The sequence below is a fragment of the Spermophilus citellus genome, assembly GCF_964194105.1.
Source record: "Spermophilus citellus genome assembly, chromosome: 3".
In the NCBI taxonomy this organism is placed as follows: domain Eukaryota; kingdom Metazoa; phylum Chordata; class Mammalia; order Rodentia; family Sciuridae; genus Spermophilus; species Spermophilus citellus.
This window is the reverse complement of record NC_138184.1, coordinates 60,640,694-60,664,512: the sequence shown is the minus strand read 5'-3', so window position 1 is coordinate 60,664,512 and position 23,819 is coordinate 60,640,694. Positions and strand designations below refer to the sequence as shown.

General features: G+C 32.7%; 2 protein-coding genes across 10 annotated transcripts in view; both read left to right on the top strand.

The window, feature by feature from the left end:
- The window catches only part of LOC308643747 (uncharacterized protein), a 738,434-nt gene that overhangs the window by 329,500 nt on the left and 385,115 nt on the right, over window positions 1–23,819 (top strand). The window lies entirely within an intron of this gene.
- LOC308644232 (zinc finger protein 701-like) overlaps window positions 1–23,819 on the top strand; it is a 99,909-nt gene that overhangs the window by 32,154 nt on the left and 43,936 nt on the right. For all 9 annotated transcript variants that reach the window (XM_081285102.1, XM_081285100.1, XM_081285098.1 and 6 more), the window contains 2 exons: window positions 17,237–17,363; window positions 22,438–22,516. In XM_081285102.1, the coding sequence (XP_081141228.1) occupies window positions 17,237–17,363; window positions 22,438–22,516 (206 nt within the window). The remainder of the gene's footprint in view (window positions 1–17,236; window positions 17,364–22,437; window positions 22,517–23,819) is intronic.

Sequence of the window (23,819 nt, the reverse complement as noted above, 5' to 3'; positions counted from 1 at the left end):
TTGGCAAGTGCTCTACCACTGAGCCAAAACCCCAACTCATATCATACATATTAAATAAACAATTTTCACAAATATATAATAGAAATTTACGTTTCATCTTTATTCATGAGAATTTGTTTCATGTCATCATCAATACTATGTAAATTTTGTATCTGATGTTGTTTTCTATTTCTCTAAGATGTTGAGAGTTTTGATTTTTGAATATTTCTTCTACCAAAACTGGTTATTCAAGTCTCTTGCCTCCTTTTCACTTGGTGCCTTTATTATTTTCTTTTATTAAAAGTGTTTAATTAAATGTGAGGTTATTAATTGTTCCAACTCATCACTTCTCTTTGTACTTTTTAATAGTATAATTAATGAGTATTTTTTTTTATTTTAGTGTTGCCCAATTTATAATTTTTAACATATTTGTGTAACTTTTTCAAAGTAAATAACTACTGTGCTTGTGATTCTTGAGATTTAAACTGAGGGTGCCATTTCACTGATCTACATTTCCATCCATTTTGTTAATCTTATGTAGAAACAAGTTTCAAGGTTGACCTTGAAATTTCAATACCCCTGTATTAATCTCTCAAAAATGGCATTAGATGCATATACTATGACATTTTTACTATGAATCCCTTTTTTTGGTGCTGAGGATTTATCTCAGTGAAATGTTACCACTGAGCAATATCCCCAGCCCTTTTTTATACAAATTTTTTTTTTTAGAGAAAGTGTGTCTGAGTTGCTTAGCAACGCATCTTGCTTAGACTGCTATTGAACTCAAAATCCTCCTGCCTCAGCCTTCAGAGCTATTGGGATAAAAGGCATGTACAAATGCACCTAGCATAAATTCCTTGTTATGTAACTTTTGACAGATAGATATCAGGGTTTGAACCTAGGGGTGATATACCCTTAAGACACAGCCATATCCCCAGACCATTTCATGTTTTTTGTTGTTGTTGTTTGTTTGTTTGTTTGTTTTTTTGATACAGAAATTTCCTCAAGGTGCTTAGGGCCTTGTAAAGTTGTTGAGGTTGTCTTTAAAATCCTGAGCCTTCAGTCTCTGCCTCCCAAGTCTTTTGAATTACATTTCCAGCTGTATTCTGTCTTTACATTGAAGAATATATTATTTCTAAAAATAATTAATATCTGATGTTAAGAAAATATATAGCTGGATATGGTGGTGCACACTTGTAATCCCATAGGCTTGGGGGGCTGAAACTTGAGGATCCAGAGTTCAAAGCCAGCCTCAGCAATGGTAAAGTATTGAGCAACTCACAAAGACCCTGTCTCTAAATAAAATACGAAATAGGTCTGGGGATGTGGCTTAGGTTATGAGTGCTCCTGAGTTCAATCCCTAGTCAAAAAAAAAAAAAAAAAAAGCATATAATAATATTTTCCACAAATATTCCGTTGTCCCAGCACTATTCTTTGGAAAGAGTGTCATTCTTTCCAATTTATAAATTGGGCAGCATTAAAATAAAAATTGTATTCCTAAATGATACTATTAAAAGGTACAAAGAGAAGTGACAAGGTGGGACAACTAATAACCTCACATATAATTAAGCACTTTTAATAAAAAGAAAATAATAGAGGTACCAAGTGAAAAGGAAGAAACTTGAATAACCAGTTTTGGTAGAAGAAATATTCAAAAATCAAATTATTCTATTTCCACACAGTGTGCAAGCTGTATAGTTTGTCTAAATGGCAGGTGTTTTTTTTTTAAATATATAAATGTTCTGTTACTTATACAGGTCTATTTATTCATATTATTATGAGGTATATACTTATTTCTATAATTTCATAGTATACAGCAATGCGAGGTAAAATTATCTGTTGGTCAGTGATGAACTTCAAGTAAGTATAATATGCAGCCTAAGCTTTTTTGTAATAAAAAAATTATCAGTATTCACTATGGCATTTAAAAAAATTAGAGTATACATTTCTTGCAATGTATACCCATCATTAAATGAGGCACATTTTGTAGAGATACATATGTATTACCGTTATGTGCAATTAAAATTTGATTGCTACATCTCAAATTTACCATATCTGTTTCAATTTAATTTGTCTTCAGAAGCACCAACCTATGACACTGTGTATATGTACATTTTGTATGTCTTGAAAATTTTCACTTTAACTTAGGATGCTCTGTTCTTTACTCTCTTTTTTTTTTTACAGAATTGCCTTTTCCAAATTATTGAAATTTATGAGTTCTAGATGCTTTAGTTTAACTAGTAAAGTGTGTAAATTTACTTTTAACCTCAGCTTTAGATGGATTATTCTTTTATAGCTTTATTATTATGTAATGGACTTATAATATTCTGCATATGTAACACCCAACCCTGACCACTCTGGACTATTAATGTCTGAGTGGAGGGGATCTCAAACTGATCCATGCACAAGACAGGAAATGGATGGAGCAGGATGCAAGACTAGTGGATAGTGACTATGTAGGTGCCACTATTGATGAAAAAATATTGGTGGAATACATGGAGGCAAGGAGGAAAAGAGCAATGAAGGAAAAAGGAAAAACATGAGCAGTAGAGGAGTTCAGATGCAATGAATCTAAAATGGCAGCATGAGGGTAGAGTAGCAGTGTCTTTGGATGTAGAAATAAGATTTAGGGAGAAAGAAAAATGTAACTGTGGCACAGTTCCCAATTGAGACAGCCAGGTGAATGGGTTCTTTGTTTATCTCTTCACACCTAGGAATAGAATTTATACTTCATATGGTATGCCTCAATAGGTAGTAAAACACCATTTACACTTTTGCATGGCTACAAGCTGTCTTTGACAATTTCAGTTTGTTATTCATTCATTCCATTTTTTTCATTCACTTTTGCTTTAGGTGTCATTGATTTTACATTCCTGCTTTATTAAGTCTTAATCCTGGTTTATGAAGATTTGATGTAAACATATCATTTCAAACAGCTCAAGAATCTATCAATTTGGCATAACCCCAATCAACCACTAAAGTGGACCTCTAGGTCAAATATAACCAGTGTTGAAACTTCTGTGTCTTACGGGACACCTTAAATTAGGCATCTCCCTTTTCTATGTTAGACAGCAGACTAACTTTCCAAACATCAGTTAATAAACCTCGATGAGTTTTCCATAGACTCACTACTGATTTTAAATTGTTTACATTCTTGACACTGAGAGTGACAGTGATTACCTTTTTTATCTTTTACTCTCTCTCTCTCTCTCTCTCTCTCTCTCTCTCTCTCTCTCTCTCTCTCGTATTACAGATTGAACCCGGGAATGCTTTGCCACTAAGATACATCTTCACCACATTAAAAAAATATTTTATACCAGTACCATGCTGTTTTTGTCACTATTGCTCTGTAGTATAGTTTGAAGTCTGGTATCGCTATACCGCCTGATTCACACTTCCTGCTTAGAATTGCTTTTGCTATTCTGGGTCTTTTATTTTTCCATATGAATTTCATGATTGCTTTATCTATTTCTACAAGAAATGCCGTTGGGATTTTGATTGGTATTGCATTAAACCTATAGAGAACTTTTGGTAGTATCGCCATTTTGATAATGTTAGTTCTGCCTATCCATGAACAGGGTATATTTTTCCATCTTCTAAGATCTTCTTCTACTTCTCTCTTTAGGGTTCTGTAGTTTTCATTGTATAAATCTTTCACCTCTTTTGTTAGGTTGATTCCCAAGTATTTTATATTTTTTGAGGATATTGTGAATGGAGTGTTTTTCCTCATTTCCATTTCAGAAGTTTTGTCGCTGATATACAGAAATGCCTTTGATTTATGCGTGTTGATTTTATATCCTGCCACTTTGCTGAATTCATTTATTAGTTCTAGTAGTTTCTTTGTAGGTCCTTTTGGGTCTTCTAGGTATAGAATCATGTCATCCGCAAATAGTGATAATTTAAGTTCTTCTTTTCCTATTTTTATGCCTTTAATTTCTTTTGTCTGTCTAATTGCTCTGGCTAGTATTTCAAGGACTAAATTAAATAGAAGTGGTGAGAGAGGGCATCCCTGTCTTGTTCCAGATTTTAGAGGGAATGCCTTCAACTTTTGTCCATTCAGAATGATGCTAGCCTGAGGCTTAGCATACCAAAACAGGTGGGTGGACCAGTGGTATAGAATTAGAGGACACAGAGACTAATCCACAAAATTACAACTATCTTATATTTGATAAAGGGGCTAAAAGCATGCAATGGAGGAAGGATAGCATCTTCAACAAATGGTGTTGGGAAAACTGGAGATCCATATGCAACAAAATGAAACTGAATCCCTTTCTCTCGCCATGCACAAAAGTTAACTCAAAATGGATCAAGGAGCTTGATATCAAATCAGAGACTCTGCGTCTGATAGAAGAAAAAGTTGGCTCCAATCTACATATTGTGGGGTCGGGCTCCAAATTCCTTAATAGGACACCCATAGCACAAGAGTTAATAATAAGAATCAACAAATGGGACTTACTTAAACTAAAAAGTTTTTTCTCAGCAAGAGAAACAATAAGAGAGGTAAATAGGGAGCCTACATCCTGGGAACAAATTTTTACTCCTCACACTTCAGATAGAGCCCTAATATCCAGAGTATACAAAGAACTCAAAAAATTAGACAATAAGATAACAAATAACCCAATCAACAAATGGGCCAAGGTCCTGAACAGATACTTCTCAGAGGAGGATATACAATCAATCAACAAGTACATGAAAAAATGCTCTCCATCTCTAGCAGTCAGAGAAATGCAAATCAAAACCACCCTAAGATACCATCTCACTCCAGTAAGATTGGCAGCCACTATGAAGTCAAACAACAACAAGTGCTGGCGAGGATGTGGAGAAAAGGGTACACTTGTACATTGTTGGTGGGACTGCAAATTGGTGCGGCCAATTTGGAAAGCAGTTTGGAGATCCCTGGGAAAGCTGGGAATGGAACCACCATTTGACCCTGCTATTGTCCTTCTCGGAGTATTCCCTGAAGACCTTAAAAGAGCATGCTACAGGGATACTGCCACATCGATGTTCATAACAGCACAATTCACAATTGCTAGACTGTGGAACCAACCCAGATGCCCTTCAATAGATGAATGGATAAGAAAAATGTGGCATCTATACACAATGGAGTACTACGCAGCAATAAAAAATGACAAAATCATAGAATTTGCAGGGAAATGGATGGCACTAGAGCAGATTATGCTTAGTGAAGCTAGCCAATCCCTAAAAAACAAATACCAAATGTCTTCTTTGATATAATGAGAGCAACTATGAACAGAGTAGGGAGGAAGAGCAGGAAGAAAAGATTAACTTTAAACGGAGACATGAGATGGGAGGGAAAGAGAGAGAAAAGGGAAATTGCATGGAAATGAAGGGAGACCCTCATTGCTATACAAAATTACATATAAGAGGTTGTGAGGGGAATGGGAAAATTAACAAGGAGAGAAATGAATTACAGTAGATGGGGTAGAGAGAGAAGATGTGAGGGAAGGGGAGGGGGGATAGTAGGCGACAGGAAAGGTAGCAGAATACAACAATTACTAATAGGGCATTATGTAAAATTGTGGATGTGTAACCGACGTGATTCTGCAATCTGCATTTGGGGTAAAATTGGGAGTTCATAACCCACTTCAATCTAATGTATGAAATATGATATGTCAAGAGATTTGTAATGTTGTGAACAACCAATAAAAAAATAAAATTAAATTAAATATTTTATAAATTTAGAAACAGGGTTTTACTGAGTTTCTTAGAGCCTCACTAAGCTGCTGAGGCTGGTTGGCTTTGAACTAGTGACCCTCCACCCACAGCCTCCCAAGACTCTAGGATTACAGGCATGTACCACTGTACCCAGCTTTTTATATTCTTTTTAAAGCAGTCACAGATGTAAAAATTAAAATCACATTTACATTACTCTTTCCTAATGTAGTAATGCATTACCAACTAAAATATTTTTTTAAAACCAATTTAATGAATGACTGCTGTTTTTGTTTGTTTGTTTGTTTGTTTTTTTCCTCAAGGGTTTATTTAGTCTGCTCTTTATGCCTTGATGAGGTGTCTTTTTCCTTGTTTTCAGAATATCAGTGTCTTCTGTTATCAAATGGGTCTATGCTAAGTGTGTTGAAAATTATGGTTCTAAACATATCCATTCCTCACATTTCTAAGACTATTGGAGGCAGGGAAAGAATGATATTCATAACCAACAAATCACTTTCAGTGCAAGAATAGTACTAGTGTCCAACTTGGAATCTAATCCAGATGCTTCAATGGTAAAGTGGTGTCAGAACCACCAACCTAGGTTTTGGGGACCCTCTAAAGCACCATCTATGGCTCTGAATCTTTTACTCTCCTTTAAATAAATTCTTGCTGCTTGTTTATACAATAAAGCATTAGGTATGAATTTTTCTGTGTTTTTCTGTGTTTTGAAGCATAACTAAGAATCCACTGGTAAATCTTATTCATAATTGTGTTATAGTTTTCTTCTTAATATTTACAGCTTTAGCTCTCATATTATTGTGTAATATTCATTTCATGTTAAGTATTGTACATAAATTCATATAAAATTAATATCACTTCTTTATAGATGAATTTGCAATTATACCAATCTTACTTTCGGAAGAGACTACTTATTATTATTGTGGAAGAGTCTACTTATTATTCTTGTGCAAGAATCTACTTATTCTTCATTTAATTTCTCTGACAAACTTGTCAAAATTAAATTGACCAAAAGTGTGAGGTTTACTTTTATACTTTCACTTTTCTTCCATTGTTCTATTGGTAGATTTCATTCTCATATACACTAACTGAATATTCAAATAATCATCATGCTTAAGGTGATAGGATATGTCAATGTCACTGACATACTCTATGTCACAATAGAAAGTTTTTTACTTAATTTTATGAGACAAACAAAAACAACCAGTTAGAATAATACAAACATGAAATTTTTAATGGAAAAAAAGGGAGGGTTTTGTTTTTTAAACCTGATTGAACCCAGGGACACTTCTCCACTGATCCACATTCTTAACCCTTTTTAATGTTTCTTTAGAAACAGAATGCCTTGGGGTTGCTTAGGACCTCACAGAGTTGCTGAGGTTGTCTTTGAACTTCCTAAACCAATGGAATTATAAATTTATGCCACCATGATCTGTTAGCTAATGTATTTTTTGTGTGTGTTTGAGGTGCTGGGTATTGAACCCAAGGCCTTGAGCATGAAAGGCAAGCACTCTATCAACTGAATTATATCTCTATCCCTAATTAATGTATTTTTAAGGATGAAGATATTGTTCATTCAAGTTACTGAAAATTATTCTCACTTATTAATAGAGATGTTAGCTATCAGAAGAGTTTATTTTCATTCTAAAATTATCATTTAATAGTTTATGGTTTCTTTTTAACTTCAACTTAAACACATAACACATTTTCAGATTTATTGATATAATTACTATGCATATTTAAGGTGCATAATTTTATCTTTTGACATATGAACACATCCATAAACTAGCTCAATAATCAATTAATATACCCATTGCCCCAAAGTATTTTCTAGTGCCATTTTAATGTCTCTATCTTCTGCTCTTTTATACCACCTTTTATTTAATGAATTTGATCTTATTTACCAATGTTAATACTGGACCAGAATTAAAACTATACAGATCAATGAATTATTACAAAGGGAATATACTATATAACTACTAATTTTATCAAGAGATAGAACATTAATGATGCTACAGAAGAGTGCACTAGCCTCCTGTCTCCCTAGTGGTAACTACAACTGTTCTGTTTAAAGTATTATTTCTTTTAAAATAAAACAAATAAAAAACAGAAGTGGGTTTGTTTGTTTGTTTGTTTATTTATACAAAAAAGGGGGATGGTAAAATAAAGTAGCTCATTATTTGGGAAACCAAACCTGACCCTAGTCTTGCCTGATGCTTTGCTGGTGAAGCAAATTTGAGGCATCAGAATGAAGATAGCTCACAATAAAAATGGATAGCTCAGAAAGTCAGGGTTGATGTAATAAGAGTGCACTTATGAGAGGTTACCTGAGAAAAAAGGTAAAGAAAGAAAAAAGAGTGGATATGTGTTACTGGTGACAAGCTGGAGAGCTCAGATAGAACAGATCAGAAAGTAGAACAACAACAGGTTTAAGTTGCATGAGCAGTGCCTAGAGAGAAAGAAATTACAATGCTTGGGAGAAAAAAACAAAAAGTGTGGCACCTCTGGTAGAGCTCTAAGAGTAGAGAGCCAAATGTGTGGCATACTTGTTTGATTGTACCATTAACTTTTGGTTCTTAGGGATTTCTAAATATGAGACCAGTGGTGTCAGTGTTATGCTGTCACAATATTTCCTGTCTTCTCTCACTTGGGATCCATCTTTATCTCATCTCTGCATCTTATATTTCCTTAGCAGTTTTTTCTTCCTCCTGAGATCCATTATCCTTCTCCTTCACCAGGTTTTCTTCTACTTTGTCCATTCTGCCTATTCTTCCACTGTGTCCTTCAGATTTTTGATTTTCAAGTATGCCACTTTTTTTCTTTACTTTTCACTGACATTGTTATGGGACTGGGCATAGGCTTGTGGGAATCTTAGGTACCAGAACCTTGATGTTGGAGGCCTGTATTTTGGAAGGTGGTGGCAAATGCAGTCTAGTTTGGTGGTAAAAGCAGCAGTGGCAGCTACCTGTTGGAGCATTCTAAGAATATTATGGTATATGTCTATTCTATCAAGGATTAGAATTGATGGCTTATACGGTATAAGTAAGTAGATAGTACCAAACCGATTTTCAAAGTGGCTAAAGAATTTTGCATAGCCTACAGAACAGTTTGACAATCCATTCACTAAACATGTTTGTAATTTTTAATCTTTTTAAAAATTGAGACATTTTGCCTTTTTATATGTTGTTTTTCTTCCTGATGAGCATGCAACAGTGTACCGCCTTTAGTATTAACTTATCTAGGTTGTATTGATTTACACTCCTATTTATATAATTATGTGGCAGTTAAATATTTACTCATGTGAAGTGGATTTAGAAACAACATTGACTGTGCTTTACTCTTTTGGTATGTCCTTTTTCCTCAATAATATAACACCTCATTGATTCTGCCTTGTAAACCTTTTGCTACGTATGTAGTTTCCCACTTCATGATCTACCTTTGATCACTGGATGTACATTGATCTAAAATTTTAAAAAGTGGCCTTCAAAGATATCAGTACAAAAAACGTACAGAGAAATATCTTAGAAATTGAATAAATGAGATAACTGACATTTGTCGATTCCCCATTCACGGTATTCAGATAACCACAACCATATGTATTGTAAGAGGATGATCGAGGATATGCACAAAGGTTGAATAAAGTATTAGTTGGAAAAATCCAAAGCTCCATGGGCTTGGGATAGTTTTCATGGTTTGAGGCAAAACCGATAAGACCTGCTCTCTGGACATGGCTCTCAGCTGGGTTTGACTCTGTCTAATGAGCTTGCTTACATTTGGTTGTCCACAAATTTTGTCTCTTCAGGATTTTGGAGACAGTGCATGATGCCACTCTTTATCCATCTCACATTTGTGAATCTTTAACCTTTATTCATCTGGCCCAGGGTCCCTTCTATTTCTTTATTCTTCTTGTGAATGAAATTTCCTTTTCTGTGATTCTGTCAAATACAGTGTGTAAGGATAAGCTCATTGGAGGATTGGCCATCTTTTGTGCTATGGTTCCCAGATTCTGTGGTGTTTGGAACTTACAATCTGTTGCAATATCACCATGTTCTATAAAAAGTTAATTTGTCTATCATTATGCTTTTGAAAGCTATATCACCATTAGAAGAGAAACAGTTGTGATCACAAGCCAAGGAATACCAGCAGCCACCAGAAGATAGAATAATTCTTTTTAAGAGCCTCTAGAGGAAGTGTGGTTTTGCTAATACTTTGATATTAATCCTTTGTCATGATAACGAAAACATCTATAATTATGTAAGAATGCGTTTCTATTGTTTTAAGCTGTTATTTAGTAGCAATAAGAATCCAAGTTTTTTTTTTTTTATTGTTGTTGTTTTGTAAGTTGAATTGACCATATGACTGAACTGAATCATGCTAAGGTGGTACGTTTTTATGAAATCTTTTTTTTCTAAAACTAAGTGGAATACATTTTATTATTTGAAGTGAGCAAAAGAGTAGGACTGACCTGATTGAAATTTCTCAGACTTTTATTTATTTATTTATTTTAGATTGGCAGATTTCTTTTTGGCTTCATGTTCTACTTGATCAAGAACATAAAATTTGCTGGCTTATGTTTCTTTCACCTCTTGTTAGGAGTGAAAGTGTTTGTATGTTTTGGTGGTTTTTCTTTTTGTTTCTAAATTGTAGGTCCTGCTATTTGAGATTTCCTCCAATGTTTTTAACCTGGTCAAAGTAAGGGGTACTGGAGCTTTCTTATATCTCTTGCTGTATTAATTTTTTTCTTTTCCCAAATGATAAATAACAGTTTGAAAAGTGGATATTTTCAAGGTCACAAAAAATGAACTGTGTAAAAGTAGGAAAAATGGGAAGGAATGAAAAAGCCACCCAAGTTTGTGTTCTTGGTCTTGTGGCCAATTGAATAAGGTGGTGAGTTTCTACTTGAATGATCTCTAAGGTGAGCTGTCATTTGTGTAGATAAAAACTTGAAATAAGTCTTAATTTGTCTATGTCCAGATAGAACTGTTTTTCATTTCTAATTTGTATTGTCACCATGGGTATTCATGGGTCTCTGCACTTTTTACTGTGTAGTGTTCAGTGACATTGAAACCACAGTAAAATTTTCCTGTAACTTTAAAAAGATGTAACCAAAATATTCAGTAGAACATAATACAGTCAGTATAATAAATAATATATCCTGCTGTTTAAATGGTTTCTAAGCCTGTAAATAATGATATTTAAAATTTATTCTAAGGAATATGTGGCATATAGGATAGAAAATCTTCCCCAAATACCCATCTAATACTGTAGCAAAAACATCACTAATACATTTTTATAGTTATTTCTCAGTATTATTTATTAAATTTGTTCCTGGCATATCATTGTCAGTTTTACTTCCCTGCTTAAGTTTTATAATATGTTAGCATTTTTTTTTCTTTTTTGATACCAAGGATTGAACCAAGGGATGCTTAACCACTATGCCACATCCCCAGCCCTTTTTATATTTTTATTAAAGATAGGGTTTGCTGAGTTTCTTAGTGCTTCACAAAGTTACTGAGGCTGGGTTTATACTCATGATTCTCCTCCCTTCTTAGTCACTGGGATCTTACACATGTGCCACCATGCCTGACATATATTAGCAATCTTATGATTAATACTTTTTCCTCTTAGATTTTTTTAAATATATATTTTAGTTGCAGATGGACAAAATACCTTTATTTTGTTTATTTCCATGTGGTGCCGGGGATCAAACCCAGTGCCTCATGCATGCTAGGCAAGTGTTCTACCACTGAGCCACAACCCTAGCCCTTCTCTTAGGATTTTTTTTTATAACCTATGATTAATTTGAACACAAATTTTAGAGTGTATTTTGGGACTTACAATGTATAGATAAATGTAGACATTAAACTAGTTGCACAAAGGATACAAGAAAATAAACAGTCTGTGGTAAGGTTTTTTTTTATTTTTTGTATTTAGAAAACTCATATAATATTGACTCTAATCAAATTGAAATGTTAAGATGCAAATTATAATTCTCATAGCAACAACTAAAAATAGAGTAGAGTGTCATTGAAAGACTAGTAAAGAATGAACTGAGTAGGATAGTTATTTGTTTAAGAAGTTTCATAGGCCCTGTAGTCCTAATGGTCCAAAATAAGAAATAATTCAAATGTTCTTGAGTGTTGAAATGGACAATTTGTAGTGCATCCATAAAATATAATAGTAGTAATCAATACAAAGGAACACATTATTGAAACACACACCCTGATTGATTCTTACAGATACAGTATAATTTAGCAGCTGGATTTAAAATTATACTACATGGTTTCAGGCAGAATGAAGGTATGGTAAAATATCCACTATAGTGACTTGCTTCTGGGGAACAAAAAGTTTTGTGGGAAAGAATATAGTTTTCTTGAGGTGATGTAAATATTCTGTGCTAAAAAGCAGTGAAGGTTTTTATTAATGTGTTTGTCAAAACTGTACAGTTGATATCTGTGACATTCAAGATATGTACATATGATTTCACCAAAGAATGAATATACAAGGAGTGGGACTGGTCTAGGTTGGGGAATGATTAGAATCATAGAAGAAATAAGCTTCTTTGCTTATTTAGTAAGCAGATGTTGAATCTAGATAACTGTTATAACATTCACTTTATTTATATACATTTTATATTTATGTGAGAAAACATTTCTGTGCTGGTTCTTAAGATCCTATTTGATTTTGGATATCATAGATGGAGAAAGTGATTTATTCTGTCTTTTCAAAATATGTTTAATTTTAGATAATTTCTGAACATTTACATAAATGCTTTGTATGTTTTTTATATGTATATCATATTTCAGTGAAAATTTTGAACGTTATATTTGTGAAATAATTAGGTATATCAGAATAACAGCAACAATTTGTGATTTGGTTCAAATCTCAAGTTGTATATATTTATTCTTTTTTTATATATATATTTATTCTTATTTGGTGCCAAGGATCGAACCCAGTGCCTCACACATGTTAGGCAAGCACTCTACCACTGAGCCAGAACCCCAGCCCTCACTTTAGATTTTAATATTTTAATATTCTCAGGCATTTATCCATGTTGTAACACTTGGATGAAAGTCTTTTTATTTCAGTCACAATTTGGTAAGCATTCTATTATTTATTTATTTGTTTGTTTGTTTGTTTATTCTTCTCCATACTGGAAATGGAATCAAGTGGTGCTTTAACCACCGAGTTATAGCTTTATTTACTTATTTATTCATTTTATTTTGAGACAGGGTCTCATTAAGTTACCAAGCCTGTCTTGAACTTTCAATTCTCCTGTATCAGCCTTCTCAGTTTCCAGAATTACTGGCATGCACCATAACACATCTCTTAAAACACTTTCTGTAATTATTTTCCTCAATAAAATTCTTTTCTGCAATTATATTGTTCATGAAATGCATTAAGGACTGCATCCTGTGCATGGTGTATTTCCCCCCCCCCCACCCCCCCACACACATATCTTTTGGTACCAGTGATTGAACTCAATGCACTTAACCTTTGAGTAACATCCGCAGCCTTATTTTTTTTTTTTTTATTTTATTTAGGTACAGGGTCTCACCAGGTTGCTTAGTGCTTCACTGTTGCTGAGGCTGGCTTTCAAATCATGATCCTCCCTAGCCACTGGGATTACAGGCATATGCCTCTGTGCTCAGCCTCAATAAGTTTTAACTGGGTTTAATGAGAAAAAAAATGACTATCAAAGATCAGTTTATGCAAAGGATATCAGTTAGACAATGAAGATCATTTGGTTTGGATAATTGACCCCTAATGGTTCATGTATTACAGCTTGGTCCACAGGGTGTTGGATGTGGTGGAAATTTACAGGTAAGGCATAGTGAGTGTTGTTTAGTTCATTGTAGAGTAAGGACTTGAAGGAAATTGTGGATCCCTTGTGGTATTTAAGTTTAGTCTTTCCATGTTCTCCTGCCATAATGTGCTGCCTCACCTCAGGCATAAATCTTAAATACCAATTACTTATCAAGAAAAATCTCCAGAACTTTCATTCAAAATAAGATTTTTCTTTTTATTAGTTGAATATCACAGATACATTTTAAAGTTAGAAAACCCTGACTAACAAATTGGGTGGGTCTGAAAGCCAAAGTCATGACCAAGTATCTTACATGTATTTGCAACACATTCAATAAAAGATGCTCGTTCAAAGAATTGGATTTTAGTTTTGCTACACATGCTAATTCTTCCAAATTAAAATAAAACAAACAAACAAACAAACAAAAAAAAACTCCACTGAATCCTAAGTCCCTCTCTCCAGGAATATAGATTAAATTATTTTAATGAAATTTGGATTAGGGGAATTTGAAGAGCCTTTCAGGTGACTGTACACTTCAACCAGACTGGGAACCATTGGTTCACAGTTGAAAATGTACTAACTCTGTGTGGCTTCCATGTGTGTTGTGTGGATTTGCGCATTTTAGCCTTTTGAGGTGGTGGTTCTTAAAAAAGGGGTTTTCCATGTTGGTTAATAAATAAAAGGATGATTTTCTTACATACCCAGCTGTTAAAACAAACGGCTGAAGGAGGAAATTTCTTCTCAGTAGATCTGTCTTGATCTCTTGTTTTCATACTAAGAAATTATTCCATGCAAAGAATTTCTAGGTTTAGCATAGTTTAAAAATTATAAGTAGACTGCAAATAAAAAAAAGAATGAAAGAAGTTGCAGATATATTATGTGTGTTATGTACATTTTAACTATTATTTCATAATGAGAAATAAACAAATGAATCATTTACCTTCATTTCCTAAACATAGCCCAAATCTATTTACCTAAACTTTTCCCTATTTTAAAAGAGTCTTCAGTGTTCTCTTGAAAGTTTTTTAATAGTAAAAAGTAGTAAAGGATGTGAAGCTAAAAAGAATTGTGCTTCTATTACAAAGTTGTCGTTCTTCAGTTCCACAAATTCCTAGAAAAGTTGCATGATTATTGTGGCCTAGCAAAATCTTTGAGTTTTTGAGTCAGGCTATAGTGATTCTGAATCTCAAACCTGGCTAGCTTCTTAGAACATATGGTCTTATAAAATTTATGAATTTAGAATAGTTACATAAATGTCATCTGAAAGAAAAGGAAAGGACTGGGGATGTGGCTCAAGCCGTAGCGCGCTCGCCTGGCATACGTGTGGCCAAGGTTCCATTCTCAGCATCACATACAAATAAAGATATTGTGTCTTCCAAAAACTAAAAAAGAAATATTAAAAATTCTGTCTCTCTCTCTCAAAAAAAAAAAAAAAAGGAAAAAGGATATGAACTGCAAAAATAGCTCCAGTTTTTCATCCTCCCCTGTATCCAGGCCATTGATAATGTTCTTTTGTGTTTGTTCTTATTGACAAGTATATGTTTGCCAAGACTTGAATCTAGAATGGCTTATATATTACAGTATGTAAATGTACTGGTATAATGCCTATGCCTAAAATGTCTTGAATTCTCCCTGATTTTTTATTGTAAAGCCTAACATCTCAAAGTGAAGAAGCTCAGATTAGGCTTAAGAAGGAGAAGATGCCACGTGAATGAGAATGAAAATGCCACAGTGGACCACAGGGCTACCATATTAAGTAGCAGAGTATATGCCTAAAGGAGCCTAGATGAAATCAGAAGTATAGCCCAGCTAAACCCAAGTCTAAATTGGGCTTACCCACTTACTGATCATTTTAATCCTGAATCATTCTGTGTGGGATAAATTCTAATATTTGATAGCTCATCAACAAATATACCCGATGGAAAAAGGGTGCCAGAATTTAATACACGCTGATTTCAAATTAACTGAGGAGAAATAGGAATGAAGAAATACTAATTTTATTTTTCCTGATTTAATGTTGAAAGTCCTATTAAATGATTTTTAATTATGTAGACATGCGTATATACATGAAAATATGTTACTAGTATTTAAACTTACATCATACTCTATACCAAAACAAAACAAAACAAAACAAACAGCAATAACAACAACAACAAAAACAGACAACCATAGCACACATCTAGGGTGGAAGGCCCAATGGCAAAGTAAGAAATTTTAATCTCTTCTTTCACATCTAAATTTTAGTGTCAAAACAGACAGATGAGGGTCCTTTCCCTTGAGTTCACGTAACACATTGTTTATAGTTTAATATCTTGAAGGAGTTGAATCTTACCAGGCAGCAGTTGGGATACTTTGCCTGCCATTGGGGACTCTCATCTCATACAAATTATTTATTTAAAATTTGGTTCAAAGAAGGGGATTTGAGAAGGAAAACATGTTTCCTCACCTCTGATAGGAATGGAGATTTCATTTCATTTCATGAGGTCATGGGAACCAGAATGCTCAGCTACACACTTGCAATGTGGCAGTCATTTTCCACATGTGTTTAATCAGTTCAATCAATCTGATTTTCCTGCTTTTTTTTAAACATGTATCCGTTTCCTTTCTTAGTTAAAATAACTGACCACCCTGCTCTGAAATTTCTTTTAATTTCACACTTTATTTTAACCTTTGTATTACTTTTTTGATAAATTATAGGTCAGATAAACTTGGGCAAACCCAAGGAACTACCATATACTGGAGGTTTGAAAAAAATGTCCTCAAAAATTAAAACCATTCCTGGTTTCATAGATTTTTTTTTTTCTTACCAGGGATTGAACCAGGGATGCTTAAATATTAAATCATATCCTCAGCCCTTTTTTATATTTTATCTAGAGACAGGATCTCGCTGAGTTACTTAATGCTTCACTAAGTTGCCAAGGATGGCTTTGAACTTGCCATCTTCATGCCTCATCCTCCCATGTTGGAATTACAGGCATGTGCTTCATAGATTATTTTGAGTTTTATGCATGAAGGTATGAAAAACTCTCGTATTGTTATTTGTATATTTTAATGGAGAAAGAATTCTTATTGCAACATGCTATAATAATAAAATGCATAAATTCTTTAAACATTTGAATTTGAATTTATGAGCAATATTTTTTCTTTAGTCTTCTACTTCAGTAATATTCATCAGCTTTCTTTGGACCATTGGCATTTGCATCACTAGAGAGCTTGATGCACATTCAAACCTAGACTGCACCCCAGAAATACAGAATCACAGTCTATTCTTTAATAAATTCTTCAATTCATGGTTGTACACATTAAAATAGAGAAGCACTCTTCTAACTCAGTATAAAATTCTCTTCTGAGAATTATGCATAATTTATCTTATAAAATATAAACATAACAATTAAGATATATATTCTGATGTTTTCCTTAATTTTGCATTTTATTTCATGGAAGTATAGTATATAGACTGATGTTTTTGTTCCTTGTTTATTTTGTATTTATTTCATTCTCTTTTGAATGCATTTTCTTTCCTCAAAGATAGGTAATACATTAGAGTACACCACTCTGTTGAATTATTGAGGTCACTCTCCTATGTTAGAGCCAGTTCTTCTAACTCTCATTACAACTTATGTCAAATTAAAATCATCAATTTATTACAACTTGTGACAAGTTAAAACTGTCAATTTATTACAACTTTTGTCAAATTAAAACTCTGCCAACCATGATCATAAGGTTGATGTTATATGTATTTATTCATTTTTATTTCAGGAACCATTAACATTTAGGGATGTGGCCATTGATTTCTCTGAAGAGGAATGGAAATACCTGAATCCTGCTCAGCAGAATTTATATAGAGATGTGATGTTAGAGATTTATAGAAGTCTGGTCTTTCTGGGTGAGCATAAATTTCCTTCTAAATCCCTAATTCATTATCAATAGTTATTTTTCTTCCTTTATAGAATATATCTTGGCAGCTTCCATTCCACATGATAAAATTTCAGATCCATCTTTTTAGAATAAAGATCGGGCATTGGTGTAGAAAAGAAAATGTTAAAGATTTTTCTTTTATGTTTAATCTATATTTTCTTTACAGTTTTGATAGTTCAAAGCAGTCCTCACAATCTAGAGACTGAAAATGCTTCCAAAGTATATTAGTGCTTCTCCCAGGAAAAACATTATAAATAAATAATTTTCTGGAATCTCCTGTTTTCTTTTTATTCCTAATGAGGACAACATTAAGAACCATCAGTAATTACAATGAGATTACCAAAATGTGTCATATTCCATTTTCCAATAAAGCCATCTTGCTGTATTTAAGACTGCCTTGGTAACTATTCTGTCCCAAGAAATAACTGTAGAATTTGAAAGAAAATTGACACTAACGATATATCCAAGTTGGTAGAAATCAATGAAAAAAATAATAAACTGTCAAAGAGGAAGCCACAGTTTAAAATGTTAATTGAGAAGCTAAAATTCAACAGAAATGTGTTATACAAACCTCGGTTTATTTATTTATTTATTTTGCATCAGTTAAGAGCATATCATGCCCTGTATTTACCATGCTTCCTAATTCTAGAAGCTCCTTCTTCTTCTCCAATAATCTCACTACATTAAAATTAACAAAGTACTCCCTAATGCCTTTGAGGATTTGCATTATCTGACAGAAGTTTATTGATCTTCCCGGGGTGGGGGGGGTGCACGGGGGTGTCACTAGAAAATCTGTGCATATGTCTGAATAATTCTAAGTTAATCCATTGTAATACATAATATTGTAGAACAGTTTCTCTAAAGTTTACTCAATTTTTTTTATCAGAGCTTTTTATACAGGCTTATATTGCATTTTCTTTGAAATATTTTTGCCATTTTATTAATAGCAATGATTCACAATGCCTGTTCCTTGTGGCTATATAAGTATAGCTGAGAATTGTAATTTAAAGAGAATTTTTTTAAGTAATAGTTATTAAAAATTTTGTGGATTAAATTTTCTATTATTCTTGTGTCTCTTTCTGAGTTCCACTCTAAAGTAGCTTCAGTGTTGTTCAGTACATTTTCTCACATTGGTGATTTTTTTTTTCATTTTTATATCCATATGTTATAACTGAATAGAAATATTCATGACTTCTTGCTTTAGGACAATATTAAGTAAAATTAAAATACACATAATCCATATGCCTATTTTCAGTTAAGTTATATATGCTTTTACATACTAGTGTAAATATTATCCCTGTTTTATTTATGATTTATATATAGTGCTTTGATTGTTTACTTTGTTTATTTGACTATTCATATAACTTATCTAAATTTTATTATATAAATACATATAGATGTGTATGGATACTGCAGATTGAAATCAGGGTTGCTATAATACTGAGATACATCTCCAGTTTTATAGTTTTATTTTGAAACAGATTTTTGCTAAGTTGCTGAAGCTGGTTTTATATTTCCATTTTCATTTCCCTGCCTCAGCCTTCCCAGCAGCTAGAATTACTAGCATATTCATCATCTCTACATAAATGAATTTGTTCTTTTATGAAGGAGTAAAACATTAGCATTTCAAAGGTAGCTTACAAAGATTTCCACAATTCTGTTTATCTTTTATATATTTTTCAAATTTTAATTTTCATAAAAACCATTAACTAACTTACTTATACTTAAACCTACAGCCTTACATTCAAATTGTTTTGTAACATATTTCTAGAAAGTTTATTTTTACACAAAAATAAAATTTGTTTAACCCCAAAACAAGTGCTCACGTGTCTGTCACCCTTCCATCTCAGACACCATTCCTTCTTGCTTGCCCTAAAATTGAGGGCTAATTACTTTCAGTTTTGTTACATATGTCTTACTTGTCTAACTTCATGTTGAAATAAAACTGTTGAATATTGAAGCTTTCATTATTTTTATATCAGGATACATTTTCTTTATTTTGAATGTTTAGTTATTTATGTACCCTGGATACTCCATACAACTTTTTAAGTAACTTATTTTTTCCTGCTAAAATAATATTGAGTGTTTGATAGTTGTTTTGTGTTTTCTTAGCTTATTAAATCACTTTGTGTGGTATAGGGCCTTTTTTCTTCTACCATGGATACTTAACAACTGAGCCACATGCACAATCCTTTTTAATTTTTATTTTTGAGACAGAGTCTTGCTAAGTTTCTAAATCTGGCTTTGAAGTCACATTGACGAATTTTTGGTTACAAATTTCCTTTGGAATCCCAACTAATTATAATAGAAAAAATTCCAGTATTTAATAACTATTAACATTTTTTTTTGTTCTTTTTACCTGGTCCCTTTGGGATAATATTTCCATAAACTATTGAAAAGATTCTCTCTCCCTTTTTTTTTTTTTTTTTGGTGGTATAGTGAATTCAACTTGGGGACACTCAAACACTGAGGCACATTGATTGCCAGCCCTAATTTGTACTTTATTTAGAAACAAGGTCTCACTGAGTTCTTTAGCACCTCACTGTGGTTGAAGTTGGCTTTGGACTCACAGTCCTCCTATCTCACCCACGTAAGCCACTGGGATTACAGGCATGCACCACCACACCCAGCAAGATTGACTCTTAATGTAATTGACTCTTAATGTAATAATACTTTTTTAAATTTTCTATTCCCTGTTTACTATTCCAATACTATTTTGTTCCTTTGCATTAATTGGGGATGGATGTCCCCTAGTATTACTTGGTTGCTTTCAATCATGTTGAATTCTTTTAGTGTTTGCCTTCTATATTTGGAAAATATGATTTGTGCTACACGTGTACTTACTACTATTGTATTCTAGAAATTGACCACATTTATCATTATATTCTACTTTGCCTCTAATTATTTCATATATTATCATCTGCATAATTTTGAATGTAATATTCTTTTCATCCTTTTGTTTTTAGTATATTTGTGACCTTATATCTAAAGGAAAACTCCTGTAGACTTAGATCTGACATAAGTATATATATTTAGGTTTAATCTTATTGGTTACATTATGTGTTCTGATTAAATTTTTATAATAATTTATTTGTACTTAAATTACTGATGAGGAAGAACTTACTACTTTAAGCTTTCGAAGTTTGGGTTATTTCTTATAGTTTTTCTTACTTTTAAAAAACCACTTTAATTTGTGGTTCATATATTTTTTTAGAGTAATGTTTTGATACCTCCCTATTTTTCTTTATATCTTCTATGACAAATTTTGTTATAAATTTGAAGTCACATAAAAGTTCTTCAAAGATGGTAGAATGAGTTGAGCATAATGTTTTCATGTTCATGTATGAATTATGACCAGTGTAACTCTACATCATGTACAACCAAAAGATTGGTAAATTATTCTCCATGTTTGTATGATATGTCAAGATACATTACACTGTCATATTAACAAAAATGAACAAATAAGAAATAAAACTACTTAGTTTGCACTTTATTCTAAACTGAACTAACTTTGGTTTCTTATAAAAATCAGTGACTTTACATGTCTTATCATGATTTGTTATTGATATCATAGCTGTTTTTTTATAATCTATACCAATTAACAGAGATTTATGATAATTTTTATGCTTTAGTCTTTCAAATTCTGTAGCAGAATTAAATGTTTTATGCACTACCATGACAGTAAAATGGAATTTACATTTGTGTATACTTTGCTTTTCTCCCTTTCAAATTTTTATGATTTATACTGTTGTGTAACTTTATTTTATTGAAAGAATTTCCTTTAGTGTTTCTCTTAGAACAAGTCTAAAAGTGAGGAAATTTTTGAGCATTTACATATCTTGATAACATGTATGTTTCTTAGCTTCAAAAAATACTATTTTTGTATACAGAATTCTAGATTAGTGTCTTTTGCCTTTAAACACACATGACTAAATGCTCCAATTCCTTTCTGGAAGATGTCTGCTAAGAATTCAACTATTAAACAAATAGAAGTATCTTTACAGATGACTCATTTATTTTTCTGGGTTCTATCAAAAATTTTTCTTGAAGAGTTTTAAAAAGTTGAGTATAAATGCTTTATCTTGAATCTTTTAATTAAGATTGTTAAATTTGATATTTTTTCTCCCACATTTCTAATTTATCAGACATTGTTTCTTAAAGAATATTTCTAATACACAATTTTCCATTTTTCTAATGCTAATTTTTTAAACTAAATTTCAGTCACTTTTCTTCATTGTTAATTAGTTCAATAATTATCAATCAGTTGGTTACTTGGCATTCTTTAGATAATTAACAACTCTCAATTTCCCAAGTGTCAATTTATAGTGTTATATAGTGTCTCTGCTTGAGTCAATTTTCTCTTTGTGTGTGTGTGTGTGTGTGTGTGTGTGTGTGTGTGTGTTGTTAGTTTCATTGATGTTTTTCCACTTAAAAATCCCTTTAAAAATACATGATTATAGTCATTTTGCAAAAGGTTTGAAAGTTACTAAATAAACAAAAATTGGTTAGATGCAATGATACATAACTGTAATTTTAGATAATTTGGAGGCTAAGGTAATAGAATTGCAACTTTAAAATGAGCTTCCTTATCTTTCTGACATCCTGTCTCAAAACATATAAAAATGTATGTATAGAAAGTCTATGGATGTAGTTCAGTGATAAAACACCCCTGTGTTTTATTTTAAGTTACATTTCCCCCAAACATAAGAGAGAAGAAATAAAGGATCAAGTCATTTTCTGCAATATTTGTGTCACATGTGGAATCTGAAAAAGTTGGACTGAGAGGCTGTAATTTGAAAGTCTTGTCACAACATAGTCAAAGTTTGAGTGTTGTGTTCTTGTGAAATCTCAAGATCATTTTGGAAGCGCTCACAAGTTTGTCACCATTTCAGTGTGGATTTTGTATATTTCTTTAGTAACAATGGGCTTAGATTATACTGCTTATGGATATTTTCCTGACCTCGGTAAAATTTTATATATTTGAAGAGTATATTCACCACAGTCTAATAAGTGGAATAATTTGTTATTTTAATTTCTTTCAGGAATGTCTCCTCATCAAATGCTAGAAATTTCAGCAGAGCAAGGAATAAACTATTTATGGCAAACCATGAAAAATGGAAGGTATGGAAACTATGACAATAAAAATTTACTTTTAAAGAAGGAATGGAAAATTGTGGGACAGAGGGAAGTTCAGTAATTTATCTTAATGAACGTAACAAATGCATGATGATTATTTAAAATGAAGTCAGTTTATGTTATTATATAACATCTCAGAAGACTCCTCAAAGTGACAGTATGTGTCAAACCACGTATATAAGCAACATTTCAGGCCATTATGAAACTCTCTTCAAAACACCTTCAGAAAAATAATCATTCAGCAATTCTCTCAGCTTTAAAAATATGATTAGAAATATTTATTTTAATAAAAAATCAAAACAATGATTAAATACTGATTAATTAGTTATTTTTTAAAATGAATACTAATCTGTACTTGAGTGCACATTATACTAATGTCTGCAAATTATTAATATAATACTGCAGTACTCCAATCTGAAAATTGTATGGTGTGATAAAACAGTAATTTTCTACACAGTATAGGTGAATTGTTTCTTTTTTAAACACACCTATAGTATTTCCACTTTCAGACATGGAAAACACTCAGATTATGGAAAAAATGGAAGAATAACAGCGAGTGTCACTAGTACGTTTCAGTTGACAAGAACTATTCAGTAATCAAATATTTTTTTAGGTGGAAGTTTGATAATCATTGCTTTTTAAATGAGACAAGAATTAAAAAAAAAAAAAAGAGGAGGAGGAGAAGCAACTAGGTCTTTCTAGAAAACACCAAATAAGTGCACTCCTTATCTGTCATGGATGACAGTTCAAGCAAAGAGTAGGCTCAAGGAATTCTTTGCACAATGCTCCCAGAATATCCAGAGTTCTTGTGACCTACAGGTCTGCATGAAGCCCCAAAAGCAGACTTGAGGGCCTTATTAAAATACCGGGAAGGCTTCTGAGATAAGTCTTGGCGCAAGTGAAGAGGTAGAAAACACTTCTGGGTAAGGGGTAGCAGGATGGATGTTGGGGCAGATTAGGGGAGGTGAAAGACTAAAGCTTGTAAATCAGAAAATTCTGCAGACAATTAAAACCACCACACTTAGCAGGTAAGGTGACCTTTGAAGGAGGCATGGCTCACCATCAACCATCTCCCCTGTAGGGAACAGTGTTCCAGTCTCTCTTTGGCCTATAATGAGTTTTTCTACACTTTCAGAAGCACATTTTTTTTAAGACACTCCATTCTTGGACTCTCCCTGACTTTTGATAATTTGATTCAAGGGCATCTATAAATTCATTTATAAATTAATTCCACTGGAGATGATCTTGATGTGCATTCAGTGCTATTTAAGGGCTCATAAGTTAGCAA